The following is a 14,472-nucleotide window of genomic DNA, read 5'->3' on the forward strand; positions in this document are numbered from 1 at the left end:
TGGCCGTAAAACCTATTACAGTATGCTGAAAACCTTTATACCTCCATATGTGGACATTTCTGTTCAAATATATCCAGCTTTTTTCGATATTTCAGGTTGCTTATGGTTTTTTCTACCAAAATAAGTACTGATATGTACAAAATAAGTACTCTTCGGTATTTTCTATGAATATTTTCCTCCCAATCCCATTTAATAATCTACTAAAGTAATTGCTCCACACATCTAGAATATCTTCAGTTTTGCGTCAGTTTTGTCAATTTGCCTACTACGCGAGGTTATATTCCATTTCTTCAACAGTCTCCAGAAGTTTGAATAACATTTATATACTTCCGAAAGTCTCCTCCGACGATTTCTTTATTTGTTTTCTCTCATTATAACTTCGCTTTCGTACATTTTTCTCAAAGGTACCACTGTACTCTTAGACACCGCCAAAAACTTCAGATGAGCTTTCTTATTTTTTACTTTTTTTGACTTGTACACATCACGAAGTTCTATTTTCCTTCAGTCAGTGCAAGCGACTCCACCACTTACTTCCCTGGCAGAATAAAGGTGATCGCTGTGGTCTATCAGCAGTAGTAGAATCAAGAAGGCATTTCGTTTTCTTGCGCATTTGTGTTTGGTTATACGAATTTGTGCATATCTTCATGCAGGGTGGGACATTGATGGTGAGTGTTATTGATGACTTGTCCATGTCTGAAGAGAAATCTTGCAGATGCGTATTATCATTATTATTAACATTTTTTATTTTCCCCAAGTATTTCTGAAACATTCCATATGTCTGGTCTTTGTTTCCTACTCTGCTGTTTAGATCTCCAACAAGAACCAGTTTTTTCTCTTTAGGTTGGTACCTCTCCAATAACCATGAAATTTTGCTCTCCTTCTTTGTTAGTAGGACCATAACATAACTCTAATTGAACAACTGTCCATTGTGTTGTTCACCCACATACACTCTACTCGACACTGCCTACCACTGAAGGTTATATTCTTGTTTAGTTCGAGTACTATTTCTGACAGAAAACTTTCAATTCCAGCGATAGCAATTTTATAATGCAACCACTTATTGTAATTATTTAGAATCGCCTGTTTTGTCTTCAAGAAAGTGTGCGCAAGATGAAGATGAATATCGAACTGAAAGGAAAGACAGGTCAGAATCGTAATTCTTTTGTTTAGCCGGTATAATATAGCAACTTTCTTGGAATATGTAAATTTTTACATAATTTTACATGCGATTAAGCAAAAAGGTAGTTCGAATGTAGAAATTTCAAGAAGGACGTTGTGTTAGAGATAGTTACACCATAATGATGATGAGAGCAGTGTACACGCACGTAGGCACACGAATGTGGTATAACTGAATCAAATAAAAACTCGCCAAATATTTCAAGCTGAGACTAACAGATCGTCTTCAGTGGCGGGCTGGTATTACCAAGGTAGAACGTTAACAATAGATTTTTTTTAAAGAAACAGTATTATTATTATGTGACACCTCAAAGGACTCATAACGGGAGGGCACTCTACTCAACTCCGCTACAAACATCTCACAGTATAAACTGCCTGATGGCATAAGGAGCAATGCAACGAACGCAAGTGGCGGTAACAGATGTGTAGAAAAACAAAAAAATTACTACTGCTCTCTGAGAAGAATGAGAGGCAGTTCTTTCTGATTTAAATTAGGGCCATGTAAATAAACTCCTTAAATGGACATTTTAATTTGAAGCAGCATCAGTAGAGTTGCGCGTTCAAGATCAGAAAGTTCCGTGGTCGGTGTCGCCACGGAACTTTCTGTTAAATTTTTAGTTCCTAATTTCATCATTACCAAGGGCCGACAAGAGAAAAGCCATCATTTTCATGGATACGTCTGACTATAACAGATGAATAGCACTTCTTCTACGTGACATATCAAGAAATTCACCGCAACCCCCCCCCCCCACCTGAAATAAAATAAAAACAACTAAACTCATTACCCGACAAAATCACTTATCTGGATGGTAATACCATCGACAAACTAAAGATCTATTTTGCTCGCACCCTCTGCTTTTATGGTCTTTCTAAGATCCACCAAACAGGTGTTGACCCTTTGCCCGATCGTAGACTGCATCCATTCTTCATCCCATCGTATAGCTAAATTTTCTTTTTCTTATCATGGGTTTTAGGCCAAGTGGCCTGTCCAGGTCTCATGCCATCGCTTTCTTGGTCTTCCAATCCTTCTGTTTCCATTTATATCTGTATAGACGTTTGGCAATTTGATTTAGATGTTCTGACCATTTTTGTTTATATTTACTTATATAGTAGTTAATTGGCTTTATATTCAGGAATTATTACCACTTGGTTTATTGAGCTGTTTTTCTGAGAAATTTCATTTCTGCTGTTTGAATCCGTTTTTCATCCTTCTTTTTATGGTCCATGTTTCACTTCCATATAATAAAGCTGCTTTGTACAGAACGTTATAGAATCTGATCCTTGTGTGTGCTTTTGTACAATAGATGGCTTAAATATATTATTTATTATGCCTTTTACTAAATTTGATATTCTAATGTCTATTTCTCTTTCATCTTCATATGATATCGCATCCCAGGTATTTGAAAGTATTTACTTATATTTTATAGTCTATCACTATTTTACTTGTTATTTTTTCTCTTTACTTTAGCTCGCATATTATACTGTTCTGAAATTTCATATAATGATTTTACTGATCTCTGTAGATCATCCTCTGATGTAGTTAATGTGCAATTTAATCACCTGCAAATAATAATTCAGTTATCTTTAGAGGTTGGTTTAGAGGTGACTCCCTTGTCGTACTTCTTTTGTTCTGATATTTGTTCTAATTTCACTGGTATTTTATTTCCGGTGTATATTTCTTGAATAGACTGCACGAGCTGAGCTGGTTTGTCTATAGATCGGTTAATGTTTTAAATAATTTTTGTCTATTAATTTTATCAAAGGCTTTTTCAAAAGCAATGCAGTGTTTCTTTTTAAATTTTCTTCTTTTTCGATGAATACTTTTAGACTAAAAATTGAATCGATGCAAAATCGGCCTTTACGGAATCCATTCTGTTCTTCTAGTAGTTTTCTCTCTACAATACTATTTAGTTAATATTTGTGCATATATTTTGTGCCTTGCGTTTAGCTGACTAATTCCCATATTAGTTCTGCAATCATCTTTTATAATAGCTAAATTTTTATGTCGATTATTAAGCTTACAAAATTCAGATTTCCTAGCTAAAGGGAGGAGGTTCTCTCTCTTCAATTAAGTTGTTTTATGGTCAGCTTCAATGTGGAATCTATATTTACCCACTTTCTAGATTCCTTTCATTTGCTATCACAAACCTTCCCTCCAGATATCGTCAAATTACCCGACTTCGTCATCCACTCCGGCTATTTCATTTTCCAAAACAAACTTCCCCATCTGGCCACATTATAAAAGTATTTTACTAGCATTTCAAGCAAAAATAACTTTCAGTAGCAAATTCTATACAGCACTAAAGCCACATTCAATTAAATATGGGAAGGGCAACAGCATGTTTTTTTGCAAAACTAGTCGAATTTAGGTATTTCGTTTCTGTCTCGTCAGAAAGCCATGCCGTTGTTCCTTTTATGTTAAATAAATGTCCAATAGACTGTTTAGTCGCAAATGGCTGACCAAATCATCAGTGATTTAAAAGGAATTCTGAACTAGCCAGAAGCATAAACTTGCATCATATCCAAATGGCGGCCGATTTTTCTGGTCTCTCTCCAAAGCCGTATCTTTTATTCAGCCCTGATTTCTTTTGTATTCGAAGGGTGCCAAGAAAAAAAAAAAGCCGATATTCTGGCATCGTCGCTAGGTAAATAAGGTGCTACATTCTGAAGACAACTTTCAATGCCTCCCTTAATTTTGCTATTTAAATAATCATAAGCAAATCTTCTCCAGACCTAATACCTGAAGATCTTGTAGTCCTGGTACTGTTTTTCCGAATGTGCTGAATGTGTGCCCTCCAGAGCAAACCCATATTATAAGTAGCTTTTTTATTATCTTTTTTATTTATTTGCAGGATACCACTCGTATTCCAGTGGTATCCTGCAGTCTCGAAATTAGCCCATATCCAATCCATTCGCTTCCATTCTTTCTAAAGAGAATGGAAAAAACAAATCTTTCAGCAAATCGTCAGTCGTACTCTTTGATCAACAGAGATTTTCTTACTTATGTTATTCACATTCGTAGAAATGAGATTATCATAAAAATGTTAGGGGAAACCGCAAGTATTGCTCGTGATATTTCATCACATTTCGTACAAAGCCTGTTAAGTAAGCATCCTCACAAGATAGTCTTGTGACTTCTGCAAATCGGTTCCCACCTTTCTGTTTGGATGCACATTACTTGCGGCTGACGGTGGATTTTTATCCACAAAGATTCCAACTAATGCCGGTTTTTACGTGGCTGTTCTTTCACTTGATCGAAGACATTCTGACGTTTATTGCATATCCAGTACACAGTTTTGTTGGTGAGCGTACCGTGTATTCCTCTTTCTCATTTGGAAACCTGCATTAGACAAATCACCGACTTTCCAGAATAGCAACTTATTCAATCCTAAATTCACCCGTTTTCCCGAACCATTCTTTAATGGAATTCGGATTACCTTATTAATTTAATAAGACGAGATTTCTCTTATTCAGATAAGCCAGTTTGCAAATCTTGCCTCCCAAAACAGCACCCAAAACATCAGGCTTCCTCTTTCGTTCAAAATGCTGCTTTACCTCGAACAGCGATTAACTCTCAAAATCTGCTCAGCCATTTAATACTCTAGTCGCGCATTCGCGTGACGCCTCTGCTTTGTTAAAAGCACTTGGCTTCAGATACAAAATGTTGATGTGATGGCCTTCAGGCTGATTAATTATTCTCTCATACATTTAGCTATTCGAGAATTCCAATTTCAAGAGTGCAATGATCATGAACATTACCTTTCCTTTATTGTATTAATTGACTTGTGCGAAAACCATTCTTAACAGAAGCTTGGTCTAATATTATTTTAACCCTTTCTGACCTGAATTTTTTTTTCCAAGTGAAAAAAAAAATTCTTTCTATTTACTTTGTCTTGAGGTCTAAAAAAGCAAGAGTCAAGTATTTTTCTGAAAAATGCATTTTAGGATAGGAATTCTGAAATGATTCCAATTGGCATCATTACGACATTGTCATGCGGACATTGAGTATTCTGAAAACGTTGGTGTGGTGACTTTCAAGTCATTTTACGTGGAATTCCTTGTAAGAGTTAGTGTATTCGTCACTCGCCATAACAAAGATCGTTCCCCCCCCCCTCCCACAATCATAATATAAAAATTCTTTTGAGATAATTATTTTATGTCTTATTGAAAATAAAAACTATGCAAATTATAATATTTTTTAACCCGATTTTCAACCTGCATCGAAAAACCAACAGAAACGGTTGACTCTTTTATGCGATTACGACCTTCGAATTAATTTCTTGCGAAAGACAGATCCGCAGTCCATGTAGGAATGCATTAAAAATCTTTTAAGAAACGAATCAGATGATGAGCAAATCTTTTTCTGAATGTTGAGCTCGGTATTAAAATTAATCCAAAAAATAAAATAACCGATGCAGTGCATGTTCCCTGATAGAACTGGAGCAAGGCAACGCTTGCTACTCTTGACACAAGCATTTTATGTACTATTTGATAAATGCCCTAAACGTTTGTTCACTATTAAAAGGACTCATGAACGTGGAAGGATTTCATACCGTCAAGATCCGTCCTTGATCTTGATTTAAGTTGAGAGTGTAGCGATGCTCGTCCGTGATTGCAGTGTTAGTCAGCGACAAGTTTAAAGTGGAAGTTGTAGTTTGAACCTCGAGATGTTTGAGTCTTCTAAAACAAATGCGATGTATCAGACAGCTCCCATACTATAGGAGCTTTAAGCTATTGTAATTTTAAGAACGAGTGCGAGCGTGTGGGTGTTACTTGATATTCCGAATGCATAATGTTAATAAATATCATGACATATTAAAAATTAAATTCAACAAAAGTTAACCGGGATGAAATTTATTCAAAACGGAAGTTTTGAATCAAACAAACATGGCTACATTTTTTTTTTACAAGAATTCTGATACTCACTAACATAAATAGTAAAATCAATATTACGATTCTAAGTAATAAACAGAATGATCAGCATTCTGTTCCTTCCTGTGTTCAGTTATATAACCGTTATTTATCAGAGAAATCACTGATCACGACCGATGAATGAAAGGGAAAGAGTAACAGGAATTCCTTGCACATCCAAGGGTTTGATATTTTTCAAAGCAATCTCTGCAGAGCATACAATCCTCATTTCATCCTCCCACTTCGATCTTCAAACAACGGGATAAATAAATCTCCGAAATATATTCCTTAAATACGGCATGACGTGCCCGACTTCTTGAAAATATTTAAGACAAGCGATTTGAATTTACATCAAACCCCTCTCAATAAACTCATGTCTTAATTGCATCGCATCAGAGTGTCGTTAAGGCAGTTTGATGTGATGTTTTCAAGGCACCTACAAGTTCGCATTTCACAGTTGAATTGTAATTAGCTGCACATCCAAATATTTAACTCACGCGAACCAATTACTGTATTTTGAATGGTGAATGGCGATGTTTGGTTGATTTGGATTATGGTCAGATTAATGAAGCCTGTGATGCCAGTGGATTATGTCTGTAAATTGCGTGTGTGTGTTCTTCTGGCCGTTTTCCTGTTTTTTGGGATGAAAAGCCCGAGTTTCCTGGAGGAAGTAGTGACGGACAGAACGAAACATATGCGTTAGCACATCAAACAAATTGTTAAATAGAGTAGGCAAATGCGTTTCCTTCTTCCATCCAACCATCCATGGAGAAATTCTTCATTCATTCCCGAACAGAAACAATAGACTTTGAAAATCCAGTCGTATCAGAATTGAAACGAAACATCCAGCTTTACCAATTTACTATTTAACAAGCATTTTTAATTTCAAAAATGTCACCAGGGCACTCCAGACCCCAAGATAGAACCATCCTACAAACCATTCTACTGCTCGAAGGTCTTTCTGCTTAGTCAGTGATAAGCAAGTACATAACGTTACTTTCTAAACGTGGATTGGAATTCCGCTACAGAATTGATCGTGAATGCGTTTCGATGACTGATAGTCATCGCTCGATGTATGACCACCACTCTGCATATTGGAAGCCTGAAGTAACTCCAAAAGTTTGCTTGTTTATTCTCTGTCCAGCGCAAGGTTCGCGGATTGTCTAATATTTAATCCACTCCAGGTGGTAATGTACTGTAGGTTTGATCAGCTTTAGCTGGTGGGAACCGCATAAATTTTAAAACTTGATCGCGTAAGGTATGCTTGGATATCAGCAGAACTGCGTGAAAAGAGTAGAAGGAGCTTTTGAAACATCTTGGCGAAAGCAATTATTTTATTGAAGAACAAAAAATACTTCACAAAATCACAAAAGCAATATTTTCATGGCGAAATTCGCTCCACCTTTTTCATGATTTAATTCACTTTCACACTGAAAACATAATTTAATGAAATTAATTGAATCAATTAAACAGATTATTTCTCCCACTTAAATTACTTAAACAAGAACCGCCAACGGTCCAAGAGAATGACAATAAATACGATTCCGACGAAATGAAACTTGGCCCTTTTAACACGAGAGGTTTTAGAAAACGATAATGAATCATTTCTTTTATGAAGATTCACGTTTCCAAAGTATAAACCGCCTTTTTAATTACAATCATTTTTAAGTATAAACCACTCCTGATTTCTCAAATCGGAAAAAGCCTTTCATTGGGTTCAACGGGAAATAAAGTCTGGGGAAATTTTGAAAAGATGGGCATAAAAAATTTTTCATGAAAAATACTTGTATTAATTTGAAGAGATAGTGAAGGCGAAATTTGGTAATTCGGAGTGGTTTATACTTAAAAATGAACTGCGACATGGAATTGTGTTGTCTCCATTGCTGTTCTTTGTGATGAATAGCGTCCTACATACGATTAATGATTTGGGCACATTCAGAAGAAATGCAGAAGAAAGTTGACAAATGAAACAGCGTAACTCAGAACTGTGCATTACATATTAATAACAGGAAGAGTGAGAGCATGGTTTTAAGTCGTATTAGAAATGCAAACGTCAATGGTATTTTAGACTCAATGGACAAGTCGTGAAGAGTAGGGAAAACTTCAAATTTCTTGGAAGTATGCTTTCTAGTAATGGAAGTTTAGACCAGGCCATAATGAGGAGGATTTCACTAGGGCAAACGTTTTTAACAATGTATGTAGTGTACTGCAAGGTTTGAGTTAAGTGCAAGATTTTAATTAACAAGTTACTTTTGGCTCATTTTGATTTATGCACCAGAGACTAACAAAAAGAGACACGAATAGAATCGTGAAATGAAATCAAAGTTTTAAGGACAATCGATGTTGACAAAGAAACACAGAATAGGAAATGTCTACATTAGGAATAATTTATGGCTAAGTGTTGAAGAAATGTCTATGAACCCTCGCTTGAAGTGGTTTGGACATCAAATGAGAATGGATTTAGAAAGAATACCGAGAAGAATGTATGAAATGAAATTGGAGGGTGAGAGACCACGGGAAAGGTGGAGAAGACCAGATAAGGGAAGATATATGAAAACACAGCTGGCACAGTGTTCGCGAAGCAAGAATGTGGGAGGATAGATAGAAATCGAGAGATTTGATCCGTCTCACCTGAGGGTTTGTTGGAACAGTTCTGGCTAAAGATGGATACGAGGGAATTTCGTGGATAACGACTACTCGAAGCCGTTCCTTATTGATGCTGTGCATTGTTCAGTTATTTTCATATGACGTAAGTCGGCTAAAGCGATATTGCTGTTGTGTTATTCCTGTGATTTCTTCACGTAGCCTCTTAACTATTTCCATTTGATTATTTACTGAAGTGGTTTGTTTTTAATATTTTTAAATGCTTTTGCAATAAACCGCATCGGTGCTTCTTGCGCCTGTCCCACGGGCTTTCTGCACACCTAATTTGTTCTATGTTTTGTTTTAGCCGAAGGAGTGCGCAGGAAACGAAGGGGTGGGATGTTTTCATTGTAACGCCACCTGAGGACGATGATGAAACTCTCAGTTCAAAGGCCATCGATATTACGTTGAAGGTGTTTAAAATTTTGACGTACTTCTTGACTTTCTGCATCGTACTGTGCTCTGCGGTCATCTCCAAAGGGACCTTCCTCTTCATGACATCGCACATCAAGGTAAACAGGACCATCGCTGTTTGCAAGAAAGGACTAGGTAAGTTTTTTTTTAATCAGTTATTACAGTTATCATTATTCTTTGTTACAGAAATATTTTTCGTGAGTTCATAAACAGCGAACAAACATTGTAACTAGAGCTCACCCGAATATATTCGTGAACCGATTGGGAGTCGAGTCGCTTCACAGAGCGAATGACATAACCAAAGGGCCAGCTGCAAGAGAGACAGAGAAAATAATTGAGACATAATATATAATAATTCAAATAATTTTTATAATATGCGTCAACATTACTAAGTCCCATGAGGTAGTGTCTCGATCATTTTCTGAAAGCATATTCGGCTATAGACTTTATTTCGTTAGGTAGTTTATTATATTTGCTTTTTTTTTTTGGTAAGTGATCAAATGATTTGTGAAAAATTTCTTTGTTTGCCTTGGGCATTACTAGCAAGTTACCACAATGTAAACCATAGTCAACATTGTAAATTTTTCTGTATATAATATCATTTCTTACATATAGTATACAATTATGTAGATAAAATTTATGTTGTGGCAAATAGATCAGTAGTTGAAAATGCGAAGAAATGAGAACAATCAGAGCTAATATAGCTCTGATTGTTCTATTTTGTATTCGAATCAAAGGGAACGGATTCTTGTAGTAATCTACACCCCGGCTGGTTGATATCATATCAATTTGTTCAGGAATAATACGAGCATCTTAAAAATGCTGAATCGACAAATTCTTTAACGTAAAATATTCTATTATTTACGAACCTCAGCTTGTTAAAAATGTGATATGGGAGTTCCATTTCAAGTTGCTGTCAATATGAAGGAAAATATCTTTTCCTTCATATTGACAAAATATGAAGGAAAATGTTGAAATAAAGAAGATATTAACAAATATCTTCTTTATTTCAACCTCATTTATAGATACCTTGAATTCTTAATTCAAGGAAGCTAACTTACGTACTTTGTTCTGTTTCGTTCTGTAGGATCAAAATCACAACACTAGCGTTGTTCGTAAAGAGTTTATTCATTTCTTTAAGAACAGAGGTGACATCTTTGCTATCTGGGAATTCATGTTTTCTGTAGCCAATTTTGGCATTTACCAACTTCCATTCTTTACTTTCACCTTCGTACAAGTAAGAAATTTCGTCAGCAGATTGTTTTGTTTTATTTTTTTTTTCCTTTAAGCGAATTCGGAAAGTTAGAGCAAATATTTCTGTTTTTGCTTGGGATATTTATGAATTAGTTAATGATTTCATTCATATCATTTTACTCGAATGTATCGACTTCCTCTTTCTTTTAAACGGCAAGAATAAACAGAAGGCTGCCACAGAAGGTTCTCAGCAGAAATAGAGTGGGGAGACGTAGCAGCAGAGAACGTTTTTCTATATCACAAAGGTTCCATGAAAATTCATCGAATGAACAATTACTCGAAAATGCAATTCGTCGAAAATTTTAACTAAAATTTCATTAAATTGATCCAACCAAAGCGGAATTGCTAATATAATTTCGAAACTTTTTTCGCAAATGTTACGATAAAAGTGATCCGTTTAGAACAAAAACTGAACTTTGCAGACAGCTCCTTGTACCGACAACTTCTACTAATTCCGCTAAGTCAGAGAATTATTGTAATAATACATAATTTGGTCACGTGATTTGTTTGTTGCCCCGAATATATCTATCCCTATGGCTTTAACAGGCCTTTAAGGCCCACAACCTCCCAAGCATGCTTGGGTTTCGTAACCGAAGTACGAGGATAGGATGGTCACCCCTATGCCTCTAAGTATTCTTGGCTGTATCCCTGTATGTTCAAGGGGCCGGTTTGTCTGCTTGCGGGATGAAAAACCCCAGATAAACTGGCGGAAAAAACCCTGCTGCCCACGACCGACTAACTTGGGTATGGCTAAGGAAGATCCTTTAGCTCCTCACGTCGGCGACGGGAATCGAACCTAGGGCACTCCTTCCCCAGGCATATGGTTGCGAAGCGCAAAGCCACTAGGCTACGCTAACCGCTGTGGTCCCGAATATAGCTGAACTGAAAACTGGAACGGTTCGACATTTTCTTGTCGAACCGTTGTCATTCGCGTAATAATTCTATTTGAATTATTATCCCACGATAATTGCTGTATTGAAGTCGCATATTACTACTAGTGACAATAATAATAACGTAGGCTGAGCTTTTCCTCCTGGAAACAGGCAAATTAGTCCCATGAACAGACATGAAACAGTTATCGGACAAGAAAGACAATAAGAAACCATATTGTTCTATAATTTTTCCCTATTAAAGTAGCATCGCTATCTCACTCTGCACGGTTGAGTTTTTGTTCTGAATGGATCCCTTTTATCATAACATTTTCTAAAAGTTAAAATTTTGAGTGAATTGCTTTTCGATGAATTGTCTTTCGATTAATTACATTTTCGATGAACTCTCCGGATACCATCACAACAGGTCAACTTATCACGATGCCGCTGATTGGCGTGTCTTTGATTTTCGTTGAATAAGCCTGATAATCGAAGGTTATTGAATTGGAGGAAAATGTTTCGCTGTTTCATTTCATGGTGGGACCATAGCTAAATTTGAGTTGGATTCAAAAGTCTCTTGACAGGTTCCTCTTCGTATAACTTAAAGCGAGCAGTGTGTGTGGGTTGTCCTGTTTGCTTATAGCTTTGTTTAATAATAATAGCTAAAGGATATTGTGGCCCAGCGTACATGCTACTGAAACAGCCCCACTTCTCCGATAACAAGAGATAGCACATCGTCCTCTCTGAACCACGCTGTATTCATAAAAGAAATTTTCGGAGGAGTTGACCTGCTGCGATATAGCAAAACGTTCTCTGCTACTTCTTCTCCTCACTCTATTTCTGCTGGGAGCCTTCTGTTGATTCTTGCCGTTTAAAAGAAAGAGGAAGTCGATACATTCGCATAGAATGATATGAATTAATTAATTTATAGAGCAAATTTAAAAATTAGCAAAACCGAGTGTATATGAAGTCAGAAAGGTCTTTAAGTTGTATTAACCAAGAAAGGTTAGCACCACCGATATTTTATCATGAATACCGTTTGGTACTCTGTCAGTTTCATATTTGAGCTTTTTTTTTTCATTTCACCCCTCGATTATTATGAGTCCTATGGATTTCAATTTTTTTATTTTATCCCCCCCCTCCCTGATTTCTGCTCTCTTCAGTCATCTACGAGGAACTTGAGAATTGCATTTTTCTTTTAAGCACATAATCCGACTTTCCTTGGTGACATTGAACACCACCATTCTGAACTCAAATTTCTCATCAATTGCTATTTATAGATATCTTTTTAACAGAAGTTTGAGGTTGATATTTATTCTTGATATATATATATATATATATATATATATAATATAAAAAAAAGAGGACGGATGAGTTCAGTTCATCACTGCTTTCAAAATTTCAGTTCTTCGGCACTTTCTTCATTGCTTCTTCGTTGCATTGCTGAACGTTTACATTATTCCGAGATTAATGAAAAATGTCTTTCGGTATGTTATTTAATATCCAAATGGTTTCTGTTTTAGGTATGAATAAAACTGCTACCTGGATTGTCAAATTTTTAGCGCACGTATTCGCTAATTAATAAGTCATTGGCTTTGAATCTTCTAGTTTGTTACCTACACGTGAACTTTAAAAAGAAGGGAGGAGTAAACCCAGTAACACACAGCAGCAGCAGTAGAATATTGCATGATTTCTTTAATCATTAAGCACCTACTAAGTACAAGAATTAGACCAAATAGATCACGATACTTACAATCGGTTCTGCAGTTATTTGTGTAGATCCCCATAGGATCCCCCCCTTTTTTTTTTTTAACTTTTCCAGATAGGTATTGTTTTTATAATGATAGTTAAGATACACCCAACTTAGTAAGTCAATAAATTTTGTAATTCGGCGGTGATAATGCAAAAAATCAGGGGCAGGTCGTCCACTAAATAAAGAAAAGCTTATTGAAGTACATTTCGTCAACTCTTAAACAAATAGCACTTCCGCATTCTATCAGGCAGGTGTTGATCAATTTGTCCTTATGACTTTATAATGATGCACCCTATCAACAAAGAGCTCTTTGAAATATAGCGGTGCTTTATTTTATTGAGCACCGCTTTATTTACGGAGATACCACCAGCGTGGTATCCGTGAATTAAATTTTTACTTGATAATCCCAGGAACGAACGTGAGGTTTGGAAATTCCATTTCCCGTAATATTTCCCGTCATTTATGGGTTATGACTTACCCTGCAGTGAGGGGTCCTCCACTGTGGACTTGTCTTATGGGAAAGTATGGACACGTGGAAAAGAAAAGACGTAGTTACAAATCAGAACTGTTCGGTTAAAGCTAATTTTTTTTTCTTTATCTTTTATAGGCTTAGAAAGGGACAAAGATTACGAGGTAGCCATCCCAGATACGGAGAGGGTCGCTTGGATGTGGTGTTTGTTTTTCGTTCTGGTCACTCCCGAATGTTTCGCCCTTTTCCGCAGTGCTAGAATTTGCGTGTTCAAGTCGTACCGTCGTCCAAAGCCATGGGTGTTCATCACCGTAAGTATCCCGCCAACCGATCATACTTCGATTTGTGTAATTCTTCCCTCTGAATGCGACCAACGTTTCATATAATTAACCCTTTCGTACATAAAAATTCCGATTCCATGAAAACCCCAGCCCTCAGGATGTAATTCAGATGGCGCTGGGAAACGCAAAAGCGCGGTATCGCGATTAGGACCCTCCCATGACATATTTGAATGAACACAGAAGAGAATCTCTTCTGGTGTGTTATGAATCGCTCTTGGAAGGGAACCTTCTGTGGAGATCGAATCGAAGTAGCTCTCGAAGAGAAATATAAGTTAGCTCACGGAATGTAAATATAGTCAGCTTGATTCCACTGCACCAAGTCCTACAAGAGACAATAATAAAAAATGGAATTGGACGCTCGGAGGGGGAATTACTACGATATATGTTTTGGTACTTTACTTAAAATTCATGAGCACCAATTTTTCCCCTATCCTTTCCCAGTTAAATTAGACCGATGCGATTGAACAAATTTCCTCACATTTCGTATTTGGAAGCCTTACAAAGATTTGTAAGAGAAAATTGGCATAAAAGTGTTCAGTATCATAAATCAAAAACGGTTCTTGTTTCGCTTGCTCTTGCGAAAAACATGCTCGTTCTCTGATCATTTTTGTTGACGACAGCGGGGGAGGAGGAGTTGGAAAT

The 14,472-nt window shown here is 36.6% G+C and overlaps 1 protein-coding gene across 1 annotated transcript in view; it reads left to right on the top strand.

The window, feature by feature from the left end:
• The window catches only part of kkv (hyaluronan synthase-like protein kkv), an 85,056-nt gene that overhangs the window by 14,960 nt on the left and 55,624 nt on the right, over nt 1–14,472 (top strand). Inside the window, exons 2-3 of the mRNA XM_090409974.1 lie at nt 9,038–9,279; nt 13,628–13,800. Of these exons, the coding sequence (XP_090266100.1) occupies nt 9,038–9,279; nt 13,628–13,800 (415 nt within the window). The remainder of the gene's footprint in view (nt 1–9,037; nt 9,280–13,627; nt 13,801–14,472) is intronic.

The sequence above is a fragment of the Typopeltis vanoorti genome, chromosome 2, assembly GCF_054136105.1.
Source record: "Typopeltis vanoorti isolate ZY-2024b chromosome 2, IOZ_Tvanoo_1.0, whole genome shotgun sequence".
Classification (NCBI taxonomy): Eukaryota; Metazoa; Arthropoda; class Arachnida; order Uropygi; family Thelyphonidae; genus Typopeltis; species Typopeltis vanoorti.